General features: G+C 43.1%; 1 protein-coding gene across 1 annotated transcript in view; it reads right to left on the reverse strand.

The window, feature by feature from the left end:
• The window catches only part of ELOVL5 (ELOVL fatty acid elongase 5), an 81,140-nt gene that overhangs the window by 56,348 nt on the left and 1,692 nt on the right, over window positions 1-23,100 (reverse strand). The window contains exons 2-3 of the mRNA XM_075861955.1: window positions 17,066-17,132; window positions 4,761-4,948 (exon numbers count right to left, since the gene is read on the reverse strand). Of these exons, the coding sequence (XP_075718070.1) occupies window positions 4,761-4,948; window positions 17,066-17,123 (246 nt within the window). The 5' untranslated portion in view covers window positions 17,124-17,132. The remainder of the gene's footprint in view (window positions 1-4,760; window positions 4,949-17,065; window positions 17,133-23,100) is intronic.

Below are 23,100 nucleotides of genomic sequence, written 5' to 3' on the forward strand. Positions count from 1 at the left end.
GATCCTTGTTAGAAAGCCACTATATACATTAGATTATTGGTGGTATCTGCTGACATTAATCTAATGTATATGGGCAGTTTAGGCTAGGGCGACACAGGTCGCGACCAAACATCGCTGTGCCGCGGTAATGTAAGTGAATGTGGCCACATTGCGACCCACAAGTGACGATGTCCGCGACATGACAGTCGCCAAAAATCCATAGTTTGGATTTCTTACAACGGTTTCAGCAACTTGCAGGTCGCAAGGCGGCCAAATTCACTTTCATTACTGCGAGGTTTGCAGCGCAACCCGTGCCACGACCAGTCAGGGTATGTGCACACACAAACTCAAAAACGTCTGAAAATACGGAGCTGTGATTTTCAGACTTTTTTTAAGCCACTCGCATTTTTCGCTGTTTTTTACAGCCGTTTTTGGAGCTGTTTTTCTAGTCTATGAAAAACGGCTCCAAAAACGGCTGAAGAAGTGACATGAACTGCTTTTTCGCGGGCATTTTTTTACACGGCCGTTTTGAAAAATGGCCGTGAAAAAAGGGCCCGTCGGAACAGTTTTTCCCAGTGAAATCAATGGGCAGATATTTGGAGACGTTCTGCTTCAAAAAACGGCTGAAAACACTCCGTGCGAACATACCCTCATTGTGTAGCCCTGACCTTAAACTGAAGCTTCACTGGGGCACTCAGGCTCTCAATGCATTCCTATGGGGGCCAGAACGAGGCTCCATAGGAATGCATTGAGAGCCTGTGTTCCGGTTCTCTCAAAAGCACAGTTATTCCAGACCAAGTCAGAATGTGATCATGTGGGCGGCGCTGGTACCGAAAACGACATGATGCACGGATCGGTAAGTACTTCTGCACACAGCACCCCACTGAAACACCAATGTAGAAATGGAGGGGGAAATAAAAAAAAAATCTGGGTGCTCTTTTAATGACTGCAGTGCTGCTTCAGTGTAAATAGCGCTGCACTCTCATGTCTGCCCGCGGCTTTGAGAGCCACGGAATGCACACTCCACTGTAGATAGCGCCACACACAACTCCCTGTAGATAACGCAAAACGCGCCACCTAAGCTCCCTTTAGGAGGGGAGTGGCACTATCTACAGGTGGAGGCACTATCTGCAGAGGGAGGCACTATCTGCAGGGGGAGGCACTATCTGCAGGGGGAGGCACTATCTGCAGGGGGAGGCACTATCTGCAGGGGGAGGCACTATCTGCAGGGGGAGGCACTATCTGCAGGGGGTGGCACTATCTACAGGGGGTTGTGGTTCCATCTACAGGGGGGCTGCTATATACAGGGGCTGTGGCACTATCTGCATGGGCACTGTGGCATCATATGGGCACTACCTACAGGGGACACTTTTTGTGCTATCTACATGGGCTATGTGTGTGGCACTGTGTGGGCACTATCTACAGTGGGAAATGTGGCACTATCTACAGTGGGAACTATGTGGGCACTGTGGCACTATTTACAGTGGGCAGTATCTATGTGGGCACTGGCGCTACAGTGGGCAATGTGGCACTATCTACAGTGGTATTGCGTCACTCTCTACATGGGTACTGTGGTGTTTTGAGGTGGCTAAGACAAAAATCCATAACGATTAAAATTCATCCATTTTTTTTTTAACGTCCATGAAAAACGGATGGCAAATGGCAGTGAAAAATGGTCAGACGGCCGAGAATTAGATTCAAATTTTGAGACACACTGATGCAAAAAAGTCATGAAAAACTGACAGCTGTTCTGCTGTTAACTGCCCTTTTTTTGACGTTGGGTGAATATAGCCTTCTAGCCCCCTCCACTCTACCCTCAAGGCAATCCAGGGTGACGGAGAGAGAAGACTAATTGCTACGGAGCTGCAACAGTGTGTGTATCTATATATATATATATATATATATATATATATATATATATATAAAATTACAAAATAGTGTGTTTTTTTTTCACATTTTAAGGCCTCATGCACACGAACGTGAGGGTATGTTCACACGAGGTCATTACGTCCGTAATTGACGGACGTATTTCGGCCGCAAGTACCGGACCGAACACAGTGCAGGGAGCCGGGCTCCTAGCATCATAGTTATGTACGACGCTAGGAGTCCCTGCTTTGCTGCCGGACAACTGTCCCGTACTGTAATCATGTTTTCAGTACGGGACAGTTGTCCGGCAGCGAGGCAGGGACTCCTAGCGTCGTACATAACTATGATGCTAGGAGCCCGGCTCCCTGCACTGTGTTCGGTCCGGGACTTGCGGCCGAAATACGTCCGTCAATTACGGACGTAATTAGTGTGTGTGCACATACCCTAAAAACGCCCGTAAGTACGGGCCCAAAGACTTCTATTAGCCACGAGTACCTTCCCGTTTGCTTACGGGAAGGTGCCCGTGCCGTTGAAAAATATGGAACATGTCCTATTTCAGGCCGTAATAACGGCACGGGCAGGCCCATAGAAGTCTATGGGGAGCGTTGCTAGGCGACGTCAGGGGATAATCATTGTCCAAGGTACTGAAAGAGTTAACTGATCAGCAGTAACTCTTTCAGCACCCGGGGCAGTGACTACCGCTGGAGTTAATAGTATTAAAAGTTAACTTACCTGCTTCTTCCTCCAGTCCGGCCTCCCGAGATGACGTTTCATCCCATGTGACCGCTGCAGCCAATCACAGGCTGCAGCGGTCACATGGACTGCCGCATCATCCAGGGAGGTCGGAATGGATGCCAAAAGAGGGACACGTCACCCAGACAACGGTACGTATGAACTTCTTTTACTTACAATCGCTGCGGAAACTCTGCCCGAAAGGGCTGCCCCTTCTCTCTTTCCAGCACCGATAGAGAGAAGGGGTTGCTGATTAGTGCAGAGAAAACGGGTCCGTAAATACGGGTGGAATACGGGTCGAATACGTGTGACAAAGAACCCGTATTTACGCCAGTATTTACAGGAGGAAAAAAAATACGTTCGTGTGCATGAGGCCTTAGAGATTTGTCTGCTCATAATAAAAATTAAAAACATGGAATTAATTAAACTAATCTAGAAAATGAAAGCCTCATTAAGTCTTGTAAAAAAATAAAGTAAAAATAGTTGTGATATTCAAAGTAGTTGCAAAGAAGTGCATATCAGAAATGATGGTCATGAAAGCGTTACATTTAATAAGTCTGTACCAGCCCCCCCCCCCTTGTCATAGCAGTGGCTCCTTGTTCCCCTGGCTGTTTACCATGCAGTCCAGCCTTCTGGGATGACTTATCATCCCGGGTGACTGTTGCAGCCAATCACAGGTTGTAGCGGTCACAAGGGCTGCAGCTTCTTTAAAGGAGGCAAGGCGATACAGAGATCAGAGGGGCGCGTTGCTATGGCAACATCAGTGAGGGTAAGTATTGTCTTTTTTTCCCCTGCTCTTCCTTCTGCAGCGGCGATTTCGGAAGAAAATCTGCACCACAATTTGGTGCGGTCTTTTGGCCGGAATTCCCTGCAGGTTCTAGGTCGGATTTGCTGCATACTTTTACGCAGTGTCTGCGACTTGTGTGAACATATCCTAACTCTGGATTCACACATATATGGACAGTGATGATGGGACCTTCCCACATCCGACATATACGCTCACAGGCTTCTATGTTGAAAAGACTTATACTGTGCGGTATACGCTTTTTGCGGCTTCCCTCAGGATGGAATAGCATAGTCTATAGTCTACATGCCTAAGCTCAATTCCCCATAGTAGGGAGTCTTTACGGATAACTATTTACCTACAAGTGTGGTGATAACAGTGATCTGAATAATAAAAAAAAAAGAATGCGGGTTAAGGTGGCTTTACACAGGCAAATATCATCTGTAATAAACCACCTTTAACCAGCAATGATAGTCGATCATTTGCTCCATTCACAAGGACCAACGATTGCCAAGTATGAAGTTGAGCGAGTGTTACTTCGATCGGTCATCCCCACGCATTTCTGTTTACACAGGGAGATAGGCTGCTGACCAACGCAAAAAAGATGCGATCAGCCGATGAATGAGCGTTTGCTTGTTCACCGGTGGATCTTTGCCCTGTTTACACAGGGTGATGACGAGGGAACAAGCGTTCATATGAACGCTCATTCACTCGATCATTAGCCCGCGTAAAGGGGCTTTTACACTACAATTGGGTCCAATCATTATAAATATTTCCCCATAGCAATTATAGCTATAATCCATTATTCCCTGCATGTTAATATGACATATTTCATATTTTTTTGGTTGCAATCTGCATGACTGCACTACACAAATGGGCTTTCTGGTTTGTATTAAATTAAAGGGAAACTTTGGTAAAAATTGATGTTTCCCATTATAATAATGATCTTTTTCATGTGCTCGATTTATGTTCTGGCTGTTTCCTAGTAACAGGTGCAGCAGGAAGTGGTTGATAACACTCGATTACCTTCTTCTATTGTGTACAGAACTGCTGATGGTATATATTGACTAAAGCCCCAGAACTTTCATCCTTTTTTTATACAGAGAAGACAGCCGCTGGTCCGCAGAGCAGGAGTCAGACATATTTAGAGAATTTGGTTTTATTTTTGTGGATGGTCTAGAGTTTAAGTTCCAACAGGGAACATCTTTCTTTTGTGTATAAGTCTTTCTTTAAGTCACATGCTAAATTAGAACTCAGGGCTGTGTACCAGAGTTTCCGCCGGCTTGGAATATCAAACCTGTGACTGACACAGTAGCAGTAAAAACCTTAGTCCTCTTTTAATAACTGTCTAGTGTTAGACAATATACCAAATTTGTGGGCTGATGACTGGAAGTCTTACCTCATAAAACATGTACAGCGAGAGCAGTGTAAGGCCAATGTTATAAACTACAAGAATCCCTCTGCAGGAAACTGGTGGTCTGTTTTTCATGTACTTCGGTCCTATCCATACGATAAATAAATACAGGACGGTGCAAACAAAGGAGGGGATGTAATTATCTAACATGAACCATCCTTTCACTCGCGGGTCTGAAATGTAAAAAGAAAGAAACTCCACATTAGGGACTTTTTAAAAATGATCTTTGCCTTGCAAACTAAAATCTTATTTTTGCACCCAGAAGCCAAGGAGAAGAGGTGCCCTTTAGGAAATGGGGGTATTTTATCAGTCTTTACATGCCAGTCTTGTGGCATGTAAAAGTAGCAAAAGACCCAAAAGTCGCAATTTGCAATGCAAATTGCGACTTTTGCCCATTTTACGCGGCTCTCGTCCACTTTTAAAAGGGGGGTGGTTTCCTGAAAGGAGGCGGAGTCACAGCAGCCCAACAAATTTATTATACTTTATGGCAGAAAAGTAATTTATAGTATAAATTATAGCGGAAATCTGGCATAGATGTCACTCTGAGGGGCATAGCATGGTAGACGCCTGTACCTTACCCTTACTCCGATCGGACCATCGCTTCCCATCCCCATCGGACAATTAAAAAAAAAAAAAGTATGCTCACCTCATTACTTCTCTTCTCCCCTCCGGCTCTGTCAGCATGCTGTATGTGATGCAGTACTCAGGACGTTGAGTGCTGCATCACATTTAGAGGGTTTTCCCATATTCAATATTTATCACCTATCCATTCTTGTGATTGGTGGGGGTCCCAGCGGTTGGACACCCAACAATCAGATAGTTATCACCAATCCTGTGGATAGGTGATAAATAATGATTATGGCAAAACCCCTTAAAAGGGGTTTTCCCATCAGCAAAATTTATGACATATCCACAGGATATGTTATAAATGTCAGATAGATGCGGGTTCCACCTCTGGGACCCACATCTATCTCTAGAACGGGGCCCCCTAAACCCCGCTTTACTGCTGCAGTCGCCTCCCGGCCACTTCCTGACTATATGGTCGGAAGTACAAAAACAGCGTAGCTCGCTGAGCCACGCTGTTTTTGTAACTCCCATAGCAGTGAATAGCATTTACGGAAGCAGCATAGCATGCGAGCTACGCTGTTTCCGTAACTACCATTCAGTTCTATAGGAATTACGGAAACAGCGTAACTCAGCGAGCTACGCTGTTTTCATACTTCCGATCATATAGTTAGGAAGTGGCCGGGAGGCGACTGCAGCAGAAAAAAGTAGAACAGGGTTTAGGGAGCCCGATTCTAAAGATAGGTGTGGGTCCTAGAGATGCGACCCGCATCTATCTGACATTTATGACATTTCCTGTGGAAAACCCCTTTAAGGCCCTGATGCTGCTCGGCGTCAGGACCTTGTATGAGAAGCAGCATGCAGAGGGAGCCTGAGAGGACCCGTAGGGGAGGAGCAATGAAAAGAGCAATTTTTTATTTTATGTATGATGGGGAGGGTGGGAGGGGGATGGGGGCAGCCGAATGATGCAACTAGCGGATTAGAAAGCTGGCTGACATATGAAACTGCAGTCTTAGGCCTAATGCACACGAACGTATTTTCCTCCCGTAAATACTAGCGTAAATACGGGTCCTTGGTCACACGTATTCGACCCGTATTGCACCAGTATTTACGGACCCGTGACCGTAAATACGGGTCCGGTGTCACCAGTATTCCACCCGTATTTACGGGAACGTTTTCGCTGCAAAATTGCACTGCAGTAATCGGCAGCCCCTTCTCTCTATCAGTGCAGGATAGAGAGAAGGGACAGCCCTTTCCGTAGTAAAAGTATAAGAAATTCATACTTACCCGGCCCTTGTCTTGGTGACGCGTCCCTCTTTCGACATCCAGCCTGACCTCCCTGGATGACGCGGCAGTCCATGTGACCGCTGCAGCCTGTGATTGGCCTGTGATTTGCTGCAGCAGTCACATGGGATGAAACGTCATCCCAGGAGGCCGGACTGGATGAAGAAGCAGGGAGTTCTGGGTAAGTATAAACGTCTTTTTTTTTTTTCAGGTTGATCTATGTTGTGATTGGTAGTTTCTGTCCAGGGTGCTGAAAGAGTTACTGTCGATCGTTTAACTCTTTCAGCCCCCTGGACAGTGACTATCCCCTGACGTCGCCTAGCAACGCTCCCGTAATTACGGGTGCACACACACGTAGTCACCCGTAATTACGGGAGCCCCATAGACTTCTATGGGCCTGCCCGTGCCGTAATTACGGCCTGAAATAGGACATGTTCTATATTTTTCATCGGCACGGGCACCTTCCCGTAAGCATACGGGGAGGTACCCGTGGCCAATAGAAGTCCATGGGCCCGTAAAAACGTGCCGCAATTACGGGCGTTTTTACGTTCATGTGCATTGGGCCTTAATAAATCCGCCCCAATGTCTTTCTACCCATCTTTTTTCTACACCACATAATCATCATGTTACTTGGCATGCCACCTTCTAGTATACTATTTTTAAGTACGTTCCTGAGCCAGAACAGTTTACCTTATTAGAATCTGTCATTATATTACACTGTGACGTTACTGAGATTTCCTGTGTCACTACAGCACTTTCACACTTTAGATTTCTCAGTGGCAGCACAGATGGTTATTACATACACAAATTGAACAAGAAAAGAATATGTCATGTAATGAAAACACATAAATTTATGATGAGCTACAGCCTGTATTATAGTCCAGAGCTCCGATCACATTGCTGCAAGTCTAAAAATCTCCCATCATTCACTGCTGGTTAAATGTCTACAGAGACTCTAGTCAAAGTACAGGAATTTGATGTAGGAAAAACTGAGCATTGAAAATGGTACCACAAATCACTCCATCGACAGAAAAATAAAGGTATGGGTTTCAAAATATGGCAATACAAAAAAAAAAATTTGTTTAAATATAGATTCATTGTAAAAGTTCATAATAAAAAAACAACATAAATGTGGTATTGCCGTAATTGTAATGACCCGCAGAATACGTTTAAATAGTTGTTTTTACCGCACATTGAATGCCGTAAAAACAAAAACAATGGAGGTATCGCAGTTTTTTTCGCTTTCCACCCCACAAGGAAATTTTTGCAGTTTCACAGTACATGCAATGGTACATTAAATGGTGCCATTAAAACCTACAACTTGTCCCACAAAAAGTAAGCCCCTATGCAACAAAAATAAAGAAAGTTACAGCTTTTGGAAGACAGGGAGGAAAAACGAAAAAGAAAAACCAAAAATTCACTGCAAAGCCAAAGGGTTTAAAAATGAACAGGTATTTTTGTAGCAGCAGCATGATAGAGTATTGTGGGCAATAGCAGCATGGCACAGTACCAGGGAAAAGACTGGGGCAGAATCAGCCATGGTATTGCTGGGCAGCAGGATAGTTCTATGAAATGCAGTGACACTGTTGAAGTGGGCATCAAGATGTGGAGATGGTGTTAGAAAGTGAAAGATGAGGAGGAGCAAAAGATGTCTGGGCATCAAAATCTGCAAAGATGAGTAATGGCTGGGAGAATTACTTAGGATGTTCTGGCCCGAATAGAGATCAAAAGAAAGGAGAATGTCTTCAGTCAGAGAAGATGTCACCAGTGAGTCACAGAATGTCATTGTTTTTTCTGCCTGACTGCAGCAGATCAGCACTGGATTAACTGTATGGTCTGCTGTAAAAGCGTGTCCGAAAAAAATGGGCCATTTTTCATGCACATGACTGTCCATGTTGAGTCAGTGTGGTTTCCGTGTGTCATCCGTTTTTCTCAACCATGTTTCTCCTCTGCAAACATTTTCTGGTTTTACTTTTTTTTCTCTGCATTCCCTTAGCAACTGATGCGTGTAAAACGGACAGCATGTCATCCGTGTGCTGTTCATGTTTTTAACACACCCATAGATTTCAATAGGCGAGTATAATCCGCAAAAATGGACCAGAATAAGACATGCAGTGAGTTTCACGCAACGTACATGAAAAAACATTGATGTCTGAATAGCCCCATCGAATTGCATTGGTCAGTGTGCTGTTAGTTATTTAAACGTACAGCACACGGACGTGAAATACATTTGTGTGAACAAGGCCTCAGGCTTACCCGGCACTAATCTGTAGGATCAGTGCAAGGCAGCAGGAGAAGCTAAATTACGTGATGTGCACATCATGGAGACAAAAGTCCTAACTATCCGGGAACCAGCGGGACGGTCCCAAATTCCGGGCGGTGTCCCACTGTCCCTGGTGACCGGTGGTGTGTCCTAGTGTCAACTGCATCTGCTCCCTGCTCTACCATTCACTATGTAACGCCAGACGTGAGGTGCTCGAAACAGACAGGTGCGATGCAGTGAAGTCATCACTTCTGTTTGCGCCAAGCCACTCATAGCACAGACCAGAGGAGCAGAGGTATCTCATCCACTCGTCGTGCAAACAGAACTAGGTGAGAATTTTTTTTTTTCATTAGGCAATATGGGGACAATATATTGTGTGGAGGCAGCTATAGGGGCATTATACTGTATGGGGGCAGCTATAGGAGCATTAGGCCCCATGCACACGGCCGTAAAAAATCTCCGCAATTGCGGGCCGCTATACGGTCCCGTTCAGTTCTATTGGCCGCGGACAACTTTCCGTATCGCTACGGAAGGGTGTCCGTGCCATAGAACTAGGGTTGTCACGATACCAGAATTTGTACTTCAATACCGATACTTTGTATTATTGCGACTTTCGATACCAAAATTATACTTTGCCAACAGTAATAAAAAAAAAAAAAGTTCTTCCATTTTCTGATGTGAGGCACGTGGTGTGATGAATTTTGGATGTGCCTCAAATTAATAGTAATTAACCCCATCATGTTTGTCAGTCATAATGGGTTAATGTGTAAGGTACATGATGGAGTTAATTACTATTAATGTGAGGCACATGGAGGTTAAATTCATCACACCTCGTGCCTCACATTAATAAGTGACAGAAAGTAGTTTTTATTTTATTTTTTTACAGCGTAAAATAACGCAAAAAATGTTGTTGTGCAGGTTATTATTTATTGTAATAAATGTGTATGTGTATTTTTTTAATTTAAAGAGGCTCTGTCACCACATTATAAGTGCCCTATCTTCTACATAAGGAGATGGGCACTGTAATGTAGGTGACAGTAATGCTTTTTATTTAAAAAACCGATCTTTTTTCACAACGTTAGGAGCGATTTTAGTTTATGCTAATGAGCTTTCTTAATGCCCAAGTGGGCGTACTTTTACTTTCGACCAAGTGGGCGTTGTACAGAGGAGTGCATGACGCTGACCAATCAGCATCATGCACTCCTCTCCATTCATTTACACTGCACTAGCGATATAGTTATATCACTATGTGCAGCTACATACACAAGCCCTAACATTACTACAGTGTCCTGATAATGAATACACATGAAATCCAGCCTGGACGTCATGTGTACTCAGAATCCTGACACTTCTGAATCTTTTCTGTGAGATTTACAGCAACGGATACGAAATCTCGCGAGATTACGAGGTAAACGAGATTTCGTATCCGTTGCTGTAAATCTCACAGAAAAGAGTCAGAATTCTGAGTACACATGACGTCCAGGCTGGATGGTCATGTGTATTCATTATCAGGACACTGTAGTAATGTTAGGGTTTGTGTATGTAGCTGCACATAGTGATATAACTATATCGCTAATTCACTGTAAATGAATGGAGAGGAGTGCATGATGCCGATTGGTCAGCGTCATGCACTCCTCTGTACAACGCCCACTTGGTCGACAGTAAAAGTACGCCCACTTGGGCATTAAGAAAGCTCATTAGCATAAACCAAAATCGCTCCTAACGTTGTGAAAAAAGATCGTTTTTTTAAATAAAAAGCATTACTGTCACCTACATTATAGCGCCCATCTCCTTATGTAGAAGATAGGACACTTATAATGTGGTGACAGAGTCTCTTTAACGTTACTTTATGTTTTTACTCTTTTATACTTTAATGTACTGGCATATATCTATATGCCAGTACATTAGCCTGTGTATGGATAGTACACAGGCAGTTGTTAGGACATACTTAAGTGTGCTCTAACAACAGGAAATATGGTAAGACAGCCCTGGGGTCCTTCAATGGACCCTGGGCTGTATGGCGAGATATGGTATGTCCCACAATCGCGTCACAGGGATTCCCTTGACGCGATCCAAGGGGCATCCCCCCTTCTCATTGACCCCTTGAATGCTGTGGTCAGCTTTGATGGCAGCATTCAGGGGAATAGCGGCGGAGATGAGAGGTTTCTCTGAATCCCTACATAGAACTATGCCGTGAATTATGCAGCATGTCCTACTTTTTGTATTTTATGGGCCATGCTCCCATACTTTGCAATCGCGGGCCGTGATTACGAGCACGGCCGTGTGCATTAAGGCCTTATACTGTATGGAGGCAGCTATGGGGCATTATACTGTGTAGGGGCACGTTGCATGTGTGTGTGTGTGTACATACATATATATATATATATATATATATATATATATGTACTGTTCATGCAGCAGTGCTGTGTGTTTATAATGTATGTACTGTTAGAGCTGTGTGTATATCTACTGTGCGTGCAACAGTGTTGCGTGTGTATAATGTGCATGCTGGAGAGCTGTATGTGTACAATGTCATGGTGAGAGAAAATATTTTTTTACTTTTTTCTGCGTCTCATAGTCCGAAAAATACGGTACTTCTGGTTCCATAGTTATTTACTGTGTTTGGTTTTGGTACTGTATATATGTTCTGAACTTAGTTCGGGTGTTGTATTTATGTACTGAGCTTGGCTCTGGTGTTGTATTTATGAACTGAGCTTAGTTCTGGTGCTTTATTTATGTACTGAGCTTCGTTCTGGTGTTGTGTATATGTACTGAGCTTGGTTCTGGTACTGTATATATGTTCTGAGCTTAGTTCGGGTGTTGTATTTATGTACTGAGCTTTTCTCTGGTGTTGTATTTATGAACTGAGCTTAGTTCTGGTGCTTTATTTATGTACTGAGCTTGGTTTTGGTACTGTATATATGTACTGATCTTGGATCTGTATATATGTACTGATCTTGGTTCTGGTGCTGTATATATGTATTGAGCTTGCTTCTGGTGCTGTATATATGTATTGTGCTTGGTTCTGGTGTTGTATATATGTACTGAGCTTGGTTCTGGTACTGTATATATGTACTGATCTTGGTTCTGTATATATGTACTGAGCTTGGTTCTGGTGTTGTATTTATGTACTGAGCTTTGCTCTGGTGTTGTATTTATGTACTGAGCTTTGCTCTGGTGTTGTATTTATGTACTGAGCTTTGCTCTGGTGTTGTATTTATGTACTGAGCTTGGCCTGGTGTTGTCTTTATGTACTGAGCTTTGCTCTGGTGTTGTATTTATGTACTGAGCTTGGCTCTGGTGTTGTATTTATGTACTGAGCTTGGCTCTGGTGTTGTATTTATGTACTGAGCTTGGCTCTGGTGTTGTATTTATGTACTGAGCTTGGCTCTGGTGTTGTATTTATGTACTGAGCTTGGCTCTGGTGTTGTATTTATGTACTGAGCTTGGCTCTGGTGTTGTATTTATGTACTGAGCTTGGCTCTGGTGTTGTATTTATGTACTGAGCTTGGCTCTGGTGTTGTATTTATGTACTGAGCTTGGCTCTGGTGTTGTATTTATGTACTGAGCTTGGCTCTGGTGTTGTATTTATGTACTGAGCTTGGCTCTGGTGTTGTCTTTATGTACTGAGCTTGGCCTGGTGTTGTCTTTATGTACTGAGCTTGGCCTGGTGTTGTCTTTATGTACTGAGCTTGGCTCTGGTGTTGTCTTTATGTACTGAGCTTGGCTCTGGTGTTGTCTTTATGTACTGAGCTTGGCTCTGGTGTTGTCTTTATGTACTGAGCTTGGCTCTGGTGTTGTCTTTATGTACTGAGCTTGGCTCTGGTGTTGTATTTATGTACTGAGCTTGGCTCTGGTGTTGTATTTATGTACTGAGCTTGGCTCTGGTGTTGTATTTATGTACTGAGCTTGGCTCTGGTGTTGTATTTATGTACTGAGCTTGGCTCTGGTGTTGTATTTATGTACTGAGCTTGGCTCTGGTGTTGTATTTATGTACTGAGCTTGGCTCTGGTGTTGTATTTATGTACTGAGCTTGGCTCTGGTGTTGTATTTATGTACTGAGCTTGGCTCTGGTGTTGTATTTATGTACTGAGCTTGGCTCTGGTGTTGTATTTATGTACTGAGCTTGGCTCTGGTGTTGTATTTATGTACTGGGCTTGGCTCTGGTGTTGTATTTATGTACTGAGCTTGGCTCTGGTGTTGTATTTATGTACTGAGCTTGGCTCTGGTGTTGTATTTATGTACTGAGCTTGGCTCTGGTGTTGTATTTATGTACTGAGCTTGGCTCTGGTGTTGTATTTATGTACTGAGCTTGGCTCTGGTGTTGTATTTATGTACTGAGCTTGGCTCTGGTGTTGTATTTATGTACTGAGCTTGGCTCTGGTGTTGTATTTATGTACTGAGCTTGGCTCTGGTGTTGTATTTATGTACTGAGCTTGGCTCTGGTGTTGTATTTATGTACTGAGCTTGGCTCTGGTGTTGTATTTATGTACTGAGCTTGGCTCTGGTGTTGTATTTATGTACTGAGCTTGGCTCTGGTGTTGTATTTATGTACTGAGCTTGGCTCTGGTGTTGTATTTATGTACTGAGCTTGGCTCTGGTGTTGTATTTATGTACTGAGCTTGGCTCTGGTGTTGTATTTATGTACTGAGCTTGGCTCTGGTGTTGTATTTATGTACTGAGCTTGGCTCTGGTGTTGTATTTATGTACTGAGCTTGGCTCTGGTGTTGTATTTATGTACTGAGCTTGGCTCTGGTGTTGTATTTATGTACTGAGCTTGGCTCTGGTGTTGTATTTATGTACTGAGTTGGTTCTACAACATTATTTATAAACTGAGCTTCGTTCTGGTACAGTTTGTATTTACTTGGTTTAGTTTTGGTACCATATTTATTCACTGTGCTTGGTTTGGATACGGAACTCTAATGGACTGTGAACGCCTATGATGCTGAATGTGCACATATAGGTCTATATGTGCACAGCCTGTGACCAGGATATTTATAAATCCTACGTATTTGTATTAAACAGATTTTATAATATAAAAGTTATATTGTATCGTTTTTTTTTGCTATATGTTGTCTATCAGCCCCTAGTTCCACCTTATGGTGAGGTTAAGGGCGCCATTTCACTGTTCGCATCGGGCAGCAGAATGGGCACCCCTGTGTAGAATATATCCATATATATATACTATACAATGGTGCAGAAAGGGGAAAATACCCTACAACACTGATATTTTAAAAACCTTCCTTCCTTATCATCTGAAGACTAGAAACATTCATACTCAGGAAACAATTACGGGTATGTTCTCACGCAGTATTTTCAGACGTAATTCGGGCGTTTTACGCCTCGAATTACGCTTGAAAAAACGCCCCTAATACGCCTACAAACATCTGCCCATTGCTTTCAATGGGAATTATGATGTTCTGTTCCCACGAGCCTTTATTTTACGCGTCACTGTCAAAATACGGCGCGTAAAATGACGGCTCGTCAAAACAGGACACTTCTTGGGACGTTTTTGGAGGCGTTTTTCATTGACTCCATTAAAAAACAGCCGCGAAAAACGCGAGTTGCTACAAAAACGTCTGAAAATCAGGAGCTGTTTACGTGTGAACATACCATGATAGTCAGGTCCTTCAATGCAAAATCTCCAGAAACCTGTATATACATACCTGTGAAGGAAGTTAGCAGATGTCTTAAAGAGAACCTTTCACCTGCCCATACATGTGCAGCTGAGTGCAGCATGTAATAGGCAGGGCCGTACAAACCCTGTCACACTATGAAAAAAATGTCTATCTTTCTCCGTTATTTAGATATCGGCGCCGTTATATTTGGTGCTCCATATTTAAATAACCCCCATAACTGTCAATAGGGTGTGTAACATCGCTCTGACAATGACCAATCAGCTACGGACAGTGTCACAGCAAGAGCTTGAAAGAGGAGAGAATCATCGGCAACGGAGCTGTGTGTGCGTGCGTGTGCGCGCACGCTCTCACTCACTCTTCAGCTCTTGGCAGACGAGGGCAAGACTGCGTGATCTCTCGCGAGAGATCTCACAGTCTTGTTCAGCTTGTCTGCCGAGAGCTGAAGAGTGAGTGAGAGAGTGAGCACACATACTCACGCAGCTCCTCTCTCCAGCTCTGTGACACTGTGCGTAGCTGATTGGACAGTGTCCCAGCGATGTTACATGCCCCCTTGCCAATTACACGCCTCATTGACAGTTCATGGAGTTATTTCACCCCTTAATGACCAGCCTATTTTAGACCTTAATGACCAAGCCATTTTTTACGTTTTTCCATCGTCGCATTCCAAGAGCTATAACCTTTTTATTTTTGCGTCGACATAGGTGTATAAGGTCTTGTTTTTTGCGGTACAAGTTGTATTTTTTAATAGCACCATTTTGGGGGACATATTATTTATTGATTAACTTTTATTAACTTTTTTTTGGGGGGGAAATAAAAAAACCTGAAATTTCGCCACTCTTTTTTGCGTCTTAAATCTACGCCGTTTACCGTGTGATATAAATAACACAATAACTTTATTCAGCGGGTTGTTACGATTGCAACGATACCAAATTTGTATAGTTTTTGTATGTTTTACTACTTTTACACAGTAAAAACACTTTTTTTTCAAAATGATTTGTTTTTGTGTCTCCATATTTGAAGAGCTGTAACGTTTTTATTTTTTCGCCGATGCGGTTGTATGAGGGCTTTTTTTTTGTGGGAAGACTCGTAGCTTTTATTGGTACCATTTTGGAGTAGATGCGACTTTTTGATCACTTTTTATCACATTTTTTTAATGTCAGGATTCACAGAAAACAGCAATTTTTCCAGTTTTTATAAAAAAAAATTACGCTGTTCACCGTGCGGGTTAAATAATGTAATAGATTTATAGTCGGGGTCGTTACGGACGCGGCGATACCAAATATGTGTAACTTTTTTACTTTATTTTGGTTTTTTAATAGTAAAGCATTTTGTAAGGGGAAAAGCTGGGTTTTTCATTTTTTTTCACATTTTTTTTTAAATTAACTTGATTAAACTTTTGTTTTACTTTTTTACTAGTCCCACTAGGGGACTATAATATGCGATTCTCCGATCGCTATTATAATACACTGCAATACTTTTGTATTGCAGTGTATTACTGCCTGTCCGTTTAAAACGGACAGGCATCTGCTAGGTCATGCCTCCGGCATGACCTAGCAGGCATTCGCTCCAGGCAGACCTGGGGGCCTTTATTAGACCCCCGGCTGCCATTAGAGACACAGAGACTCGGCAATCGTATCGCCGGGTGTCGGTGGGAGAGAGAGGGAGCTCCCTCCCTCTCTCCAAAACCACTTAGATGCGGTGCACGCTATTGTGCACCGCATCGGAGGGGTTAAACGGGTGAGATCGATACTTATATCGATCTCACACGGCAGAGCAGGGACGCCCCCAGTCCTCAGCTGCCTCTGGCAGCTGAGAGCAGGGAGATTTGACGCTCCCTGCTCTGTTTACTTTATCCTGATGCAGTGCCGTAAAAAGGAATATGCATCAGAATAAAGCCCGTTATTGGCCGCCGTGAAAAGGCGTATTGGCGGTCACTAACGGGTTAAATAACGTGCACCAAATATAACAGCACCGATATTTAAATAACGGAGGAGAATAGGTAAATACGTAATCTCCGCAGGACTAGGACTAATGGCTTCGAAGAACGCTGGCCCTGCATGTCTCTGACACGCAGGATCCATCTGTTATCGATCATATGTTCATCGATCATATAAGTTTATGATTATAGATGTGATTGTTTTTAGCTGGATCCTGCGTGTCAGAGACATGTAGGACCAGCGTCCTCCTAAGCTGTTAGTCCTGCTGACTTGACGGATTTGGATTGACGGCAAGATACATAGAAGCTGTATCTCAAAAAGTTTAAAAAAAAATGTTTAAGAAAAACCTATTTAAAAGTTGCATTAAATCACAAAATACATTATTTTATTTCAAAAAATGACTTCAAAGATTTACATATCCTTTAAGCATTGTATCTTGGGTTAGTGCTTCTTTTAATGCATGCCTGAACAATAGTCAGACTAATTTACTTTTGAAATATTATATTTATAATTTTTAACAAGAACTCGACATGTCGTAATAAAAATGCACATATAGATGATGTTTTAATATGATAAATATTTAAAAATAAAAAAGAATATTACCTCTTGGTCCAAGCAAGTTGTCTATATATACATTCACGGCTTTATCCATGGCCTCCATTTCTTAAACCTAAAAGGCAAATACAATTTAAGATACATTTATAAATCAGGAAAGAATGGACGAAAGAAGGGATAGAAAAAAGGACGAAAGAAAGAAAGAAAGCAGAAGACATGGGAAAACATGAAGGAGAAGGGTCGATATCAAAACATAAGGGTATGTTCACACGGCCTATTTACGGACGTAATTCGGGCGTTTTTGCCCCGAATTACGTCCGAAAATAGCGCCTTAATAGCGCTGACAAACATCTGCCCATTGAAAGCAATGGGCAGACGTTTGTCTGTTCACACGAGGCGTAATTTACGCGCCGCTGTCAAATGACGGCGCGTAAATAGACGCCCGCGTCAAAGAAGTGACCTGTCACTTCTTTGGCCGTATTTGGAGCCGTTATTCATTGACTCCAATGAATAGCAGCGCCATTTACGTCCGTAATTGACGCGGCGTTCAAGCGCCTGCACATGCCGGTACGGCTGAAATTACGGGGATGTTTTCAGGCTGAAACATCCCCGTAATTTCAGACGATACGGACGCCCTCGTGTGAACATACCCTAATAATGCCGGATCGGAAGCTTTTTAGCACCGCTCCACTAATTTCAGAAGCATGATCCTATGGTCAATAACATCATTCCTTGCTTGGTAATATTGTGGTGCCTGTGAAAAGGGTGGATTTAGCAGAAGAAAAATATGTCCACCAAGTGGGATAAAAGCAGTCCAGGCTTCATTCTGAAATCTATTAAAATATCCATACAGGAAAAGATTGCAAAAAAAATAAATAAAATGAGTACAGCTGTTTACACGTTTCAAGCAACATATGCACTCTTAGGCCTTGTTCACACAGTGCAGATTTGCCATTTATTTTTTAAGCCAAAACCAGGAACAGAACCTAAACAGAAGACATATAAAGGAAGGCCTTATAAGTCTACTCTCCTGGATACAATTCTGGTTTGGGCTTAAAAATAATAAATATGCATGCAAAATGTGCATTGTGTGAAAAAGGCCTTAAAGGGGTTTTCCAGTCTTAAGAAATTGATATTTAAACGTTTGGGGTCCAACTCCCTGGAACCCCCCTGCGATCAGCTGTTTTGAATGAGCACCTTATTAGTCTCACTGCTCGTACTGTGAATCGCGGACACACTTGTAGCGGCAGTTCACAGTATAACAGCCTACTCCCATTTACTTGAATGAGAGAAGGCTGTAATGGCGGATTTACACGAACGCGATATACGGCCGTGCCACCCGCGTGTTTTTCACGCGCCTCGCATGGACCTATGTTCGTCTATGGGGCCGTGCAGACTGTCAGTGATTTTTGCTCAGCGTGAGTCCGCTGCGTAAAACTCACGACAGGTCCTATATTTCTGCGTTTTTCGCGCATCACGCACCCATTGAAGTCAATGGGTGCGTGAAAATCACGCGCACCACACAGAAGCACTTCCGTGGGACGAGCATGATTCGTGCAACAGCAGTCAAAAGTATGTTTGCAAACAGAAAAGCACCATGTGCTTTTCTGTTTACAAACATCCAAACGGAGTGTCATAATGATGGCGGCTGCGCGAAAATCACGCAGGCGCGCATCATATGTGATGACTCACGGAGCTGTTAAGTGCCTTTTGCGCACGCAAAACGAAGCGTTTTTTGCGTGCGCAAAAATGCACACGCTCGTGTAAATCCGCCCTAATACTGCCGCTCCAAGTGAGTCTGCGATTCACAGCATGAGCAGATAAGGAATATAGGGGAAGCAGCACTCATACGAGCAACCCAGCCCCTTCAAAACAGCTGATCGGCAGGTGTGTCGGGAGTCGGACCCCCACCAATCAGATATTGATGGCCTATCCTGAGGATAGACCATCAATTTCTTATGACTGGAAACCCCTTTATTCATAGCATGGTATCCTGGTCATAGCTGTGCTGTTCCTACCCACCTATAGTAACCAAAGGCTCATGCCTCAATAATGTTTGTTTTCTTTCATCTTCTTTTTAACATAAGGTTTACATAATACCTACCTGCTAAAGCCTGAATATTTCATCTCCTCTCTAATTACTACAATAAATCAAGCTGTATAACCTTATGCATGATACATTTACAAGATCTGTGACCGACATAGAGGTCTGGTGAATTTGGATAGTTCTGTAAACAGCTGAGTGCTGTTTGCTCTTCCTGCATCAAATGGTTTGAGTGGCAGCGTCTCAGGAAGCTCAACATCAGGTGCAATGATGCCTTTTTCTTACAAAGTTTTATGTCACACAATCAATGGATTTCTGCTTAGTTAAAAATAACTCAAACTAACAGCAAAATATTTTAGTCTGTTTTTCTTTGATTGGTCAAAAAAACGGAGGGAACACAAGAGTTGAAGAAACGTGCACAAGGTGGTATTAGGAGGAAGTGCAGGAATATCTTTTTGTGGGAAAATATACAGAAGGTCATGTTCACATTACGTCCTTTGTTTACGCCATTAGCCCAGTTACCCCCAAGGACGCCCTTGTATCAGTGAAACATATCGGTCAGTCTTGGAGGGACTTCTTAAATTTTATTAGTGAACACATCCCCAAGGTAATCTACATTGTATGGTGTAAGCCGCAGCCACACTAAGCCGCCTATTCCAGCTACACGATAGTTCAACAGAATACTATTGGATCCTGGCCGAGATCGAGATCAATACTATAATAGCCAGAAAGGGTGAATGAATGAATGAATGAATTCTTATGGTAGATGGTCGAGTTTTTCATCTTTAAACTCATCTATTATTAGAATGTTACTAATAAAGTGGGGTGGAATAGGAGTTTTTGTTGCCTAAAGGGAAATAGTAATTGTTAGATTATTTATTGAGAGGTGCACTCCTCTAAATAATTTAGGCGCATCTCCGGCCGTCCGTTCACCAGAAAGTAAAATCAACGCCATACACTGGCATTGATTTTCGACATAATTGAAGCCAGTTTCGGAACCCTGATAATAAAATCCCCCAAGATAGTATAAAATAGAAAACACTTAGGGCGGATTTACACGAGCGTGTGCGTTTTGCGCACGCAAAAAACGCAGCATTTTGCGTGCGCAAAAGGCACTTAACTGCTCCGTGTGTCATGATCATAAGGTCCGCGGCTGCGTGCTTTTCGCGCAGCCGCCATCATTATGACACTCCGTTTGTATGTTTGTAAACAGAAAAGCACATGGTGCTTTTCGGTTTTCATTCATACTTTTGACTGCTGTTGCGCGAATCACGCGCGTCCACGCACCCATTGACTTCAATGGGTGCGTGATACGCGAGAAATGCACAAATATAGGACATGTCGTGCGTTTCAGGAAGCGGACACACGCTGCGTGAAAATCACGGACTGTCTGCACGGCCCCATAGACTAGCATAGGTCCGTGCGAGGCGCATGAAAATCACACACGTTGCACGGACGTATTACACGTTCGTGTAAATAAGCCCTTCAGAGAATAGAATAAAATAGGAGAACATATTATAGAGGCTACAAACAAAATTAAACTCAGTAGTAACAAGACTGGTTTTGGCCAAAAGGACCACAATGTTAAAACAATGATGGAGATTTACAAAACAAAATTGTGTCAGAATTCTGGCTCCAATTGCTCCAAACAAAACTTCACACACATCACATGCCAAATTACTTATGTGTTTTAGACACTTTTTACAGCACACAACAGTTTTGAAAAATGCGTAGAAAGAAAGAAGTCGTAAAATATGCCACTTTAATTAATGGTGTGCGCCATTCTTTTGGCACAAAATATTGATGTAACGTATGCTAGTTTGGCGCAGACTCAACCTGTCTGGCCTAGTTTTATCCTGTCTAACTTAAGGACAGTCTTAGGCCTTATTTACACGAGCGTTGCGCACCTCGGACGTGAAAAACTACAGTTTTTCCCGCCGAGGTGCATCTGTGCTCGGCGCTGCGGGGCGCGATGTCCCGCATCCCCCATAGATGAGAGTCTATGGAGGGATGCGTGATGCGTGAAAAGATAGGACATGTCCTATTTTCCCACGGACCCTTCACACGGTCTGTTGAAACAACGGCTGTGAGAACGGCCACATTGAATTACACAGGTCCGTGGGACGGCCGCTGTTTAACACGCTCGTGTAAATAAGGCCTTAGGGTATGTTTACACGGGCAATTTTCAGCCGTATTACGCCGTAAACGTCTCGAAAAACGGCTGAAAAATCGGAAGCAGAAAGCCTACAAACATCTGCCCATATAATTCAATGGGAAATTTGGTGTTCTGCTCCGACAGGGCGTTTTTTTACGCCTCCTTTTTAAAAAACGGCGCGTAAAAAGATGCCCCGTAAAAAGAAGTGCATGTCACTTCTTGAGCCATTTTTGGAGCTGTTTTTCATTGACTCTATAGAAAAACAGATCCAGAAAGGCCGTAAAAAAACGCTGCGAAAAACGAGTTTGATTAAAGAACAGCTGAAAATCAGGAGCTGGTTTTTTTCCCCCTTGAAAACAGCTCCATATTTTTAGCCGTTTTTTGTTAAGATCGAACACGTGTGAACATAGCCTTAACCTCTTAGTGGAAAATTCCGTACATGTACGTCATAGAATGCCTTTAGTTAATGCAAACTGACGTACATGTACGCCACGATGCTCGCACTAGCACAGAAGCTGTACCTGTGCGATCACTGTGGGAGCCTGACAGTGATTGAGAGCCAGGGTCAGAGAAACTTCTGATCCAGCTCATTTTTAACCCCTTAGATGAGGCGGCCAATAGTGACCCTGGAATCCAAGGTGTTTGACAGAGGAGGGGACTTCCTCTGTCAGCCCATCGATGCCTCGCTACATGATCGCTGATGGCAGTCGGCGTATGGACTCATAGATTTTCGATTGAGCCCGCACACCGCTCGCTCGGCTTTCCGAGGAGAGCGCTAACCTGATGGCTTCTGCAGCTTCGTTTTAGCAATCCGTGGTGGTCTTAGTGGTCGGACCCACACAGATCAAAACTTTTGACATGTCACTATGACATGTCAAAAGTTTTATGAAAGTTTAGTTACAGTAATAAAGTTTAATCAAGTCTATTTAAAAAAATTAAAACATTTTGTTTCCATAAGGTATCGCCGTAATTGTACTGACCCAAACAATAAACGTGATGCGTTCTTTACGCCGCAAGGTGAACAGCCTTAATCTAGAACGCAAAAAACAATGGTGAAATTCCTTGTTTTTCCCATCCCCACCAAAAAAAAAGTTAATGTACGTTAATGAATAAGTTATATGTATCCCTAAAACGTTATGGATCTCTGATCCGGTGAATCAAAAACGGCGGTCCTTAATGCCAAAACAGGGTTGTTTCTTAAGGGGTTAATAAATCTCCCCCATTTCTTCCCGTAAAAGTAATTCTTTACCTTTATTTAGAGTATGGCGCAAGACCTGGCACTAGCATAGTTACATGATTGAATGCCGGTTTACAAGTAATGGTAGTAAGTACTTCATACATGCCTCAGGTATTAAAGTATTCAAAGTGGAACTCTGGGTAAATTTGGGTTTGGCAGCAGCTGTACCTCGCAGACTTCCTGCTCTGCCCTCTCCCTGAATTTACTCCCCCATAATACTGTTATTACAGAGAGCTCTCGGCTTCCTTTCAGGTAATTCTTCATGCTTTCTGGTCCAAATAAAAGAGGAAGTGGCCAAAATGGAGAAGAAAGTTCTCAACATTACCATGTCTGTCATGACGACGAACGTCAATTACGACAGAAAGGGAAACGTTGCATGCCATGTTTTCCTGTCCAGTGCAAATGTGTCCATCATCCGTTCTATCAACGCATCTTTATTTTACATTGGCGTAAATAACAGAGAAATGACAGATGTTATGAATGGCCACATTTTTTTCATCTGTTGACTCATTGATGGGGGACCTCCTTCCATCAGCCTGAGCAGGAGCCTTAGGGTATGTTCACACGGCTTATTTTCGGCCGTTTTTCGGGCCGAAAAATCGGAAGCAGAACGCCTCCAAACATCTGCTCATTGATTTCAATGGGAA

Source organism: Rhinoderma darwinii, chromosome 4 (genome assembly GCF_050947455.1).
Source record: "Rhinoderma darwinii isolate aRhiDar2 chromosome 4, aRhiDar2.hap1, whole genome shotgun sequence".
Lineage (NCBI taxonomy): Eukaryota > Metazoa > Chordata > Amphibia > Anura > Rhinodermatidae > Rhinoderma > Rhinoderma darwinii.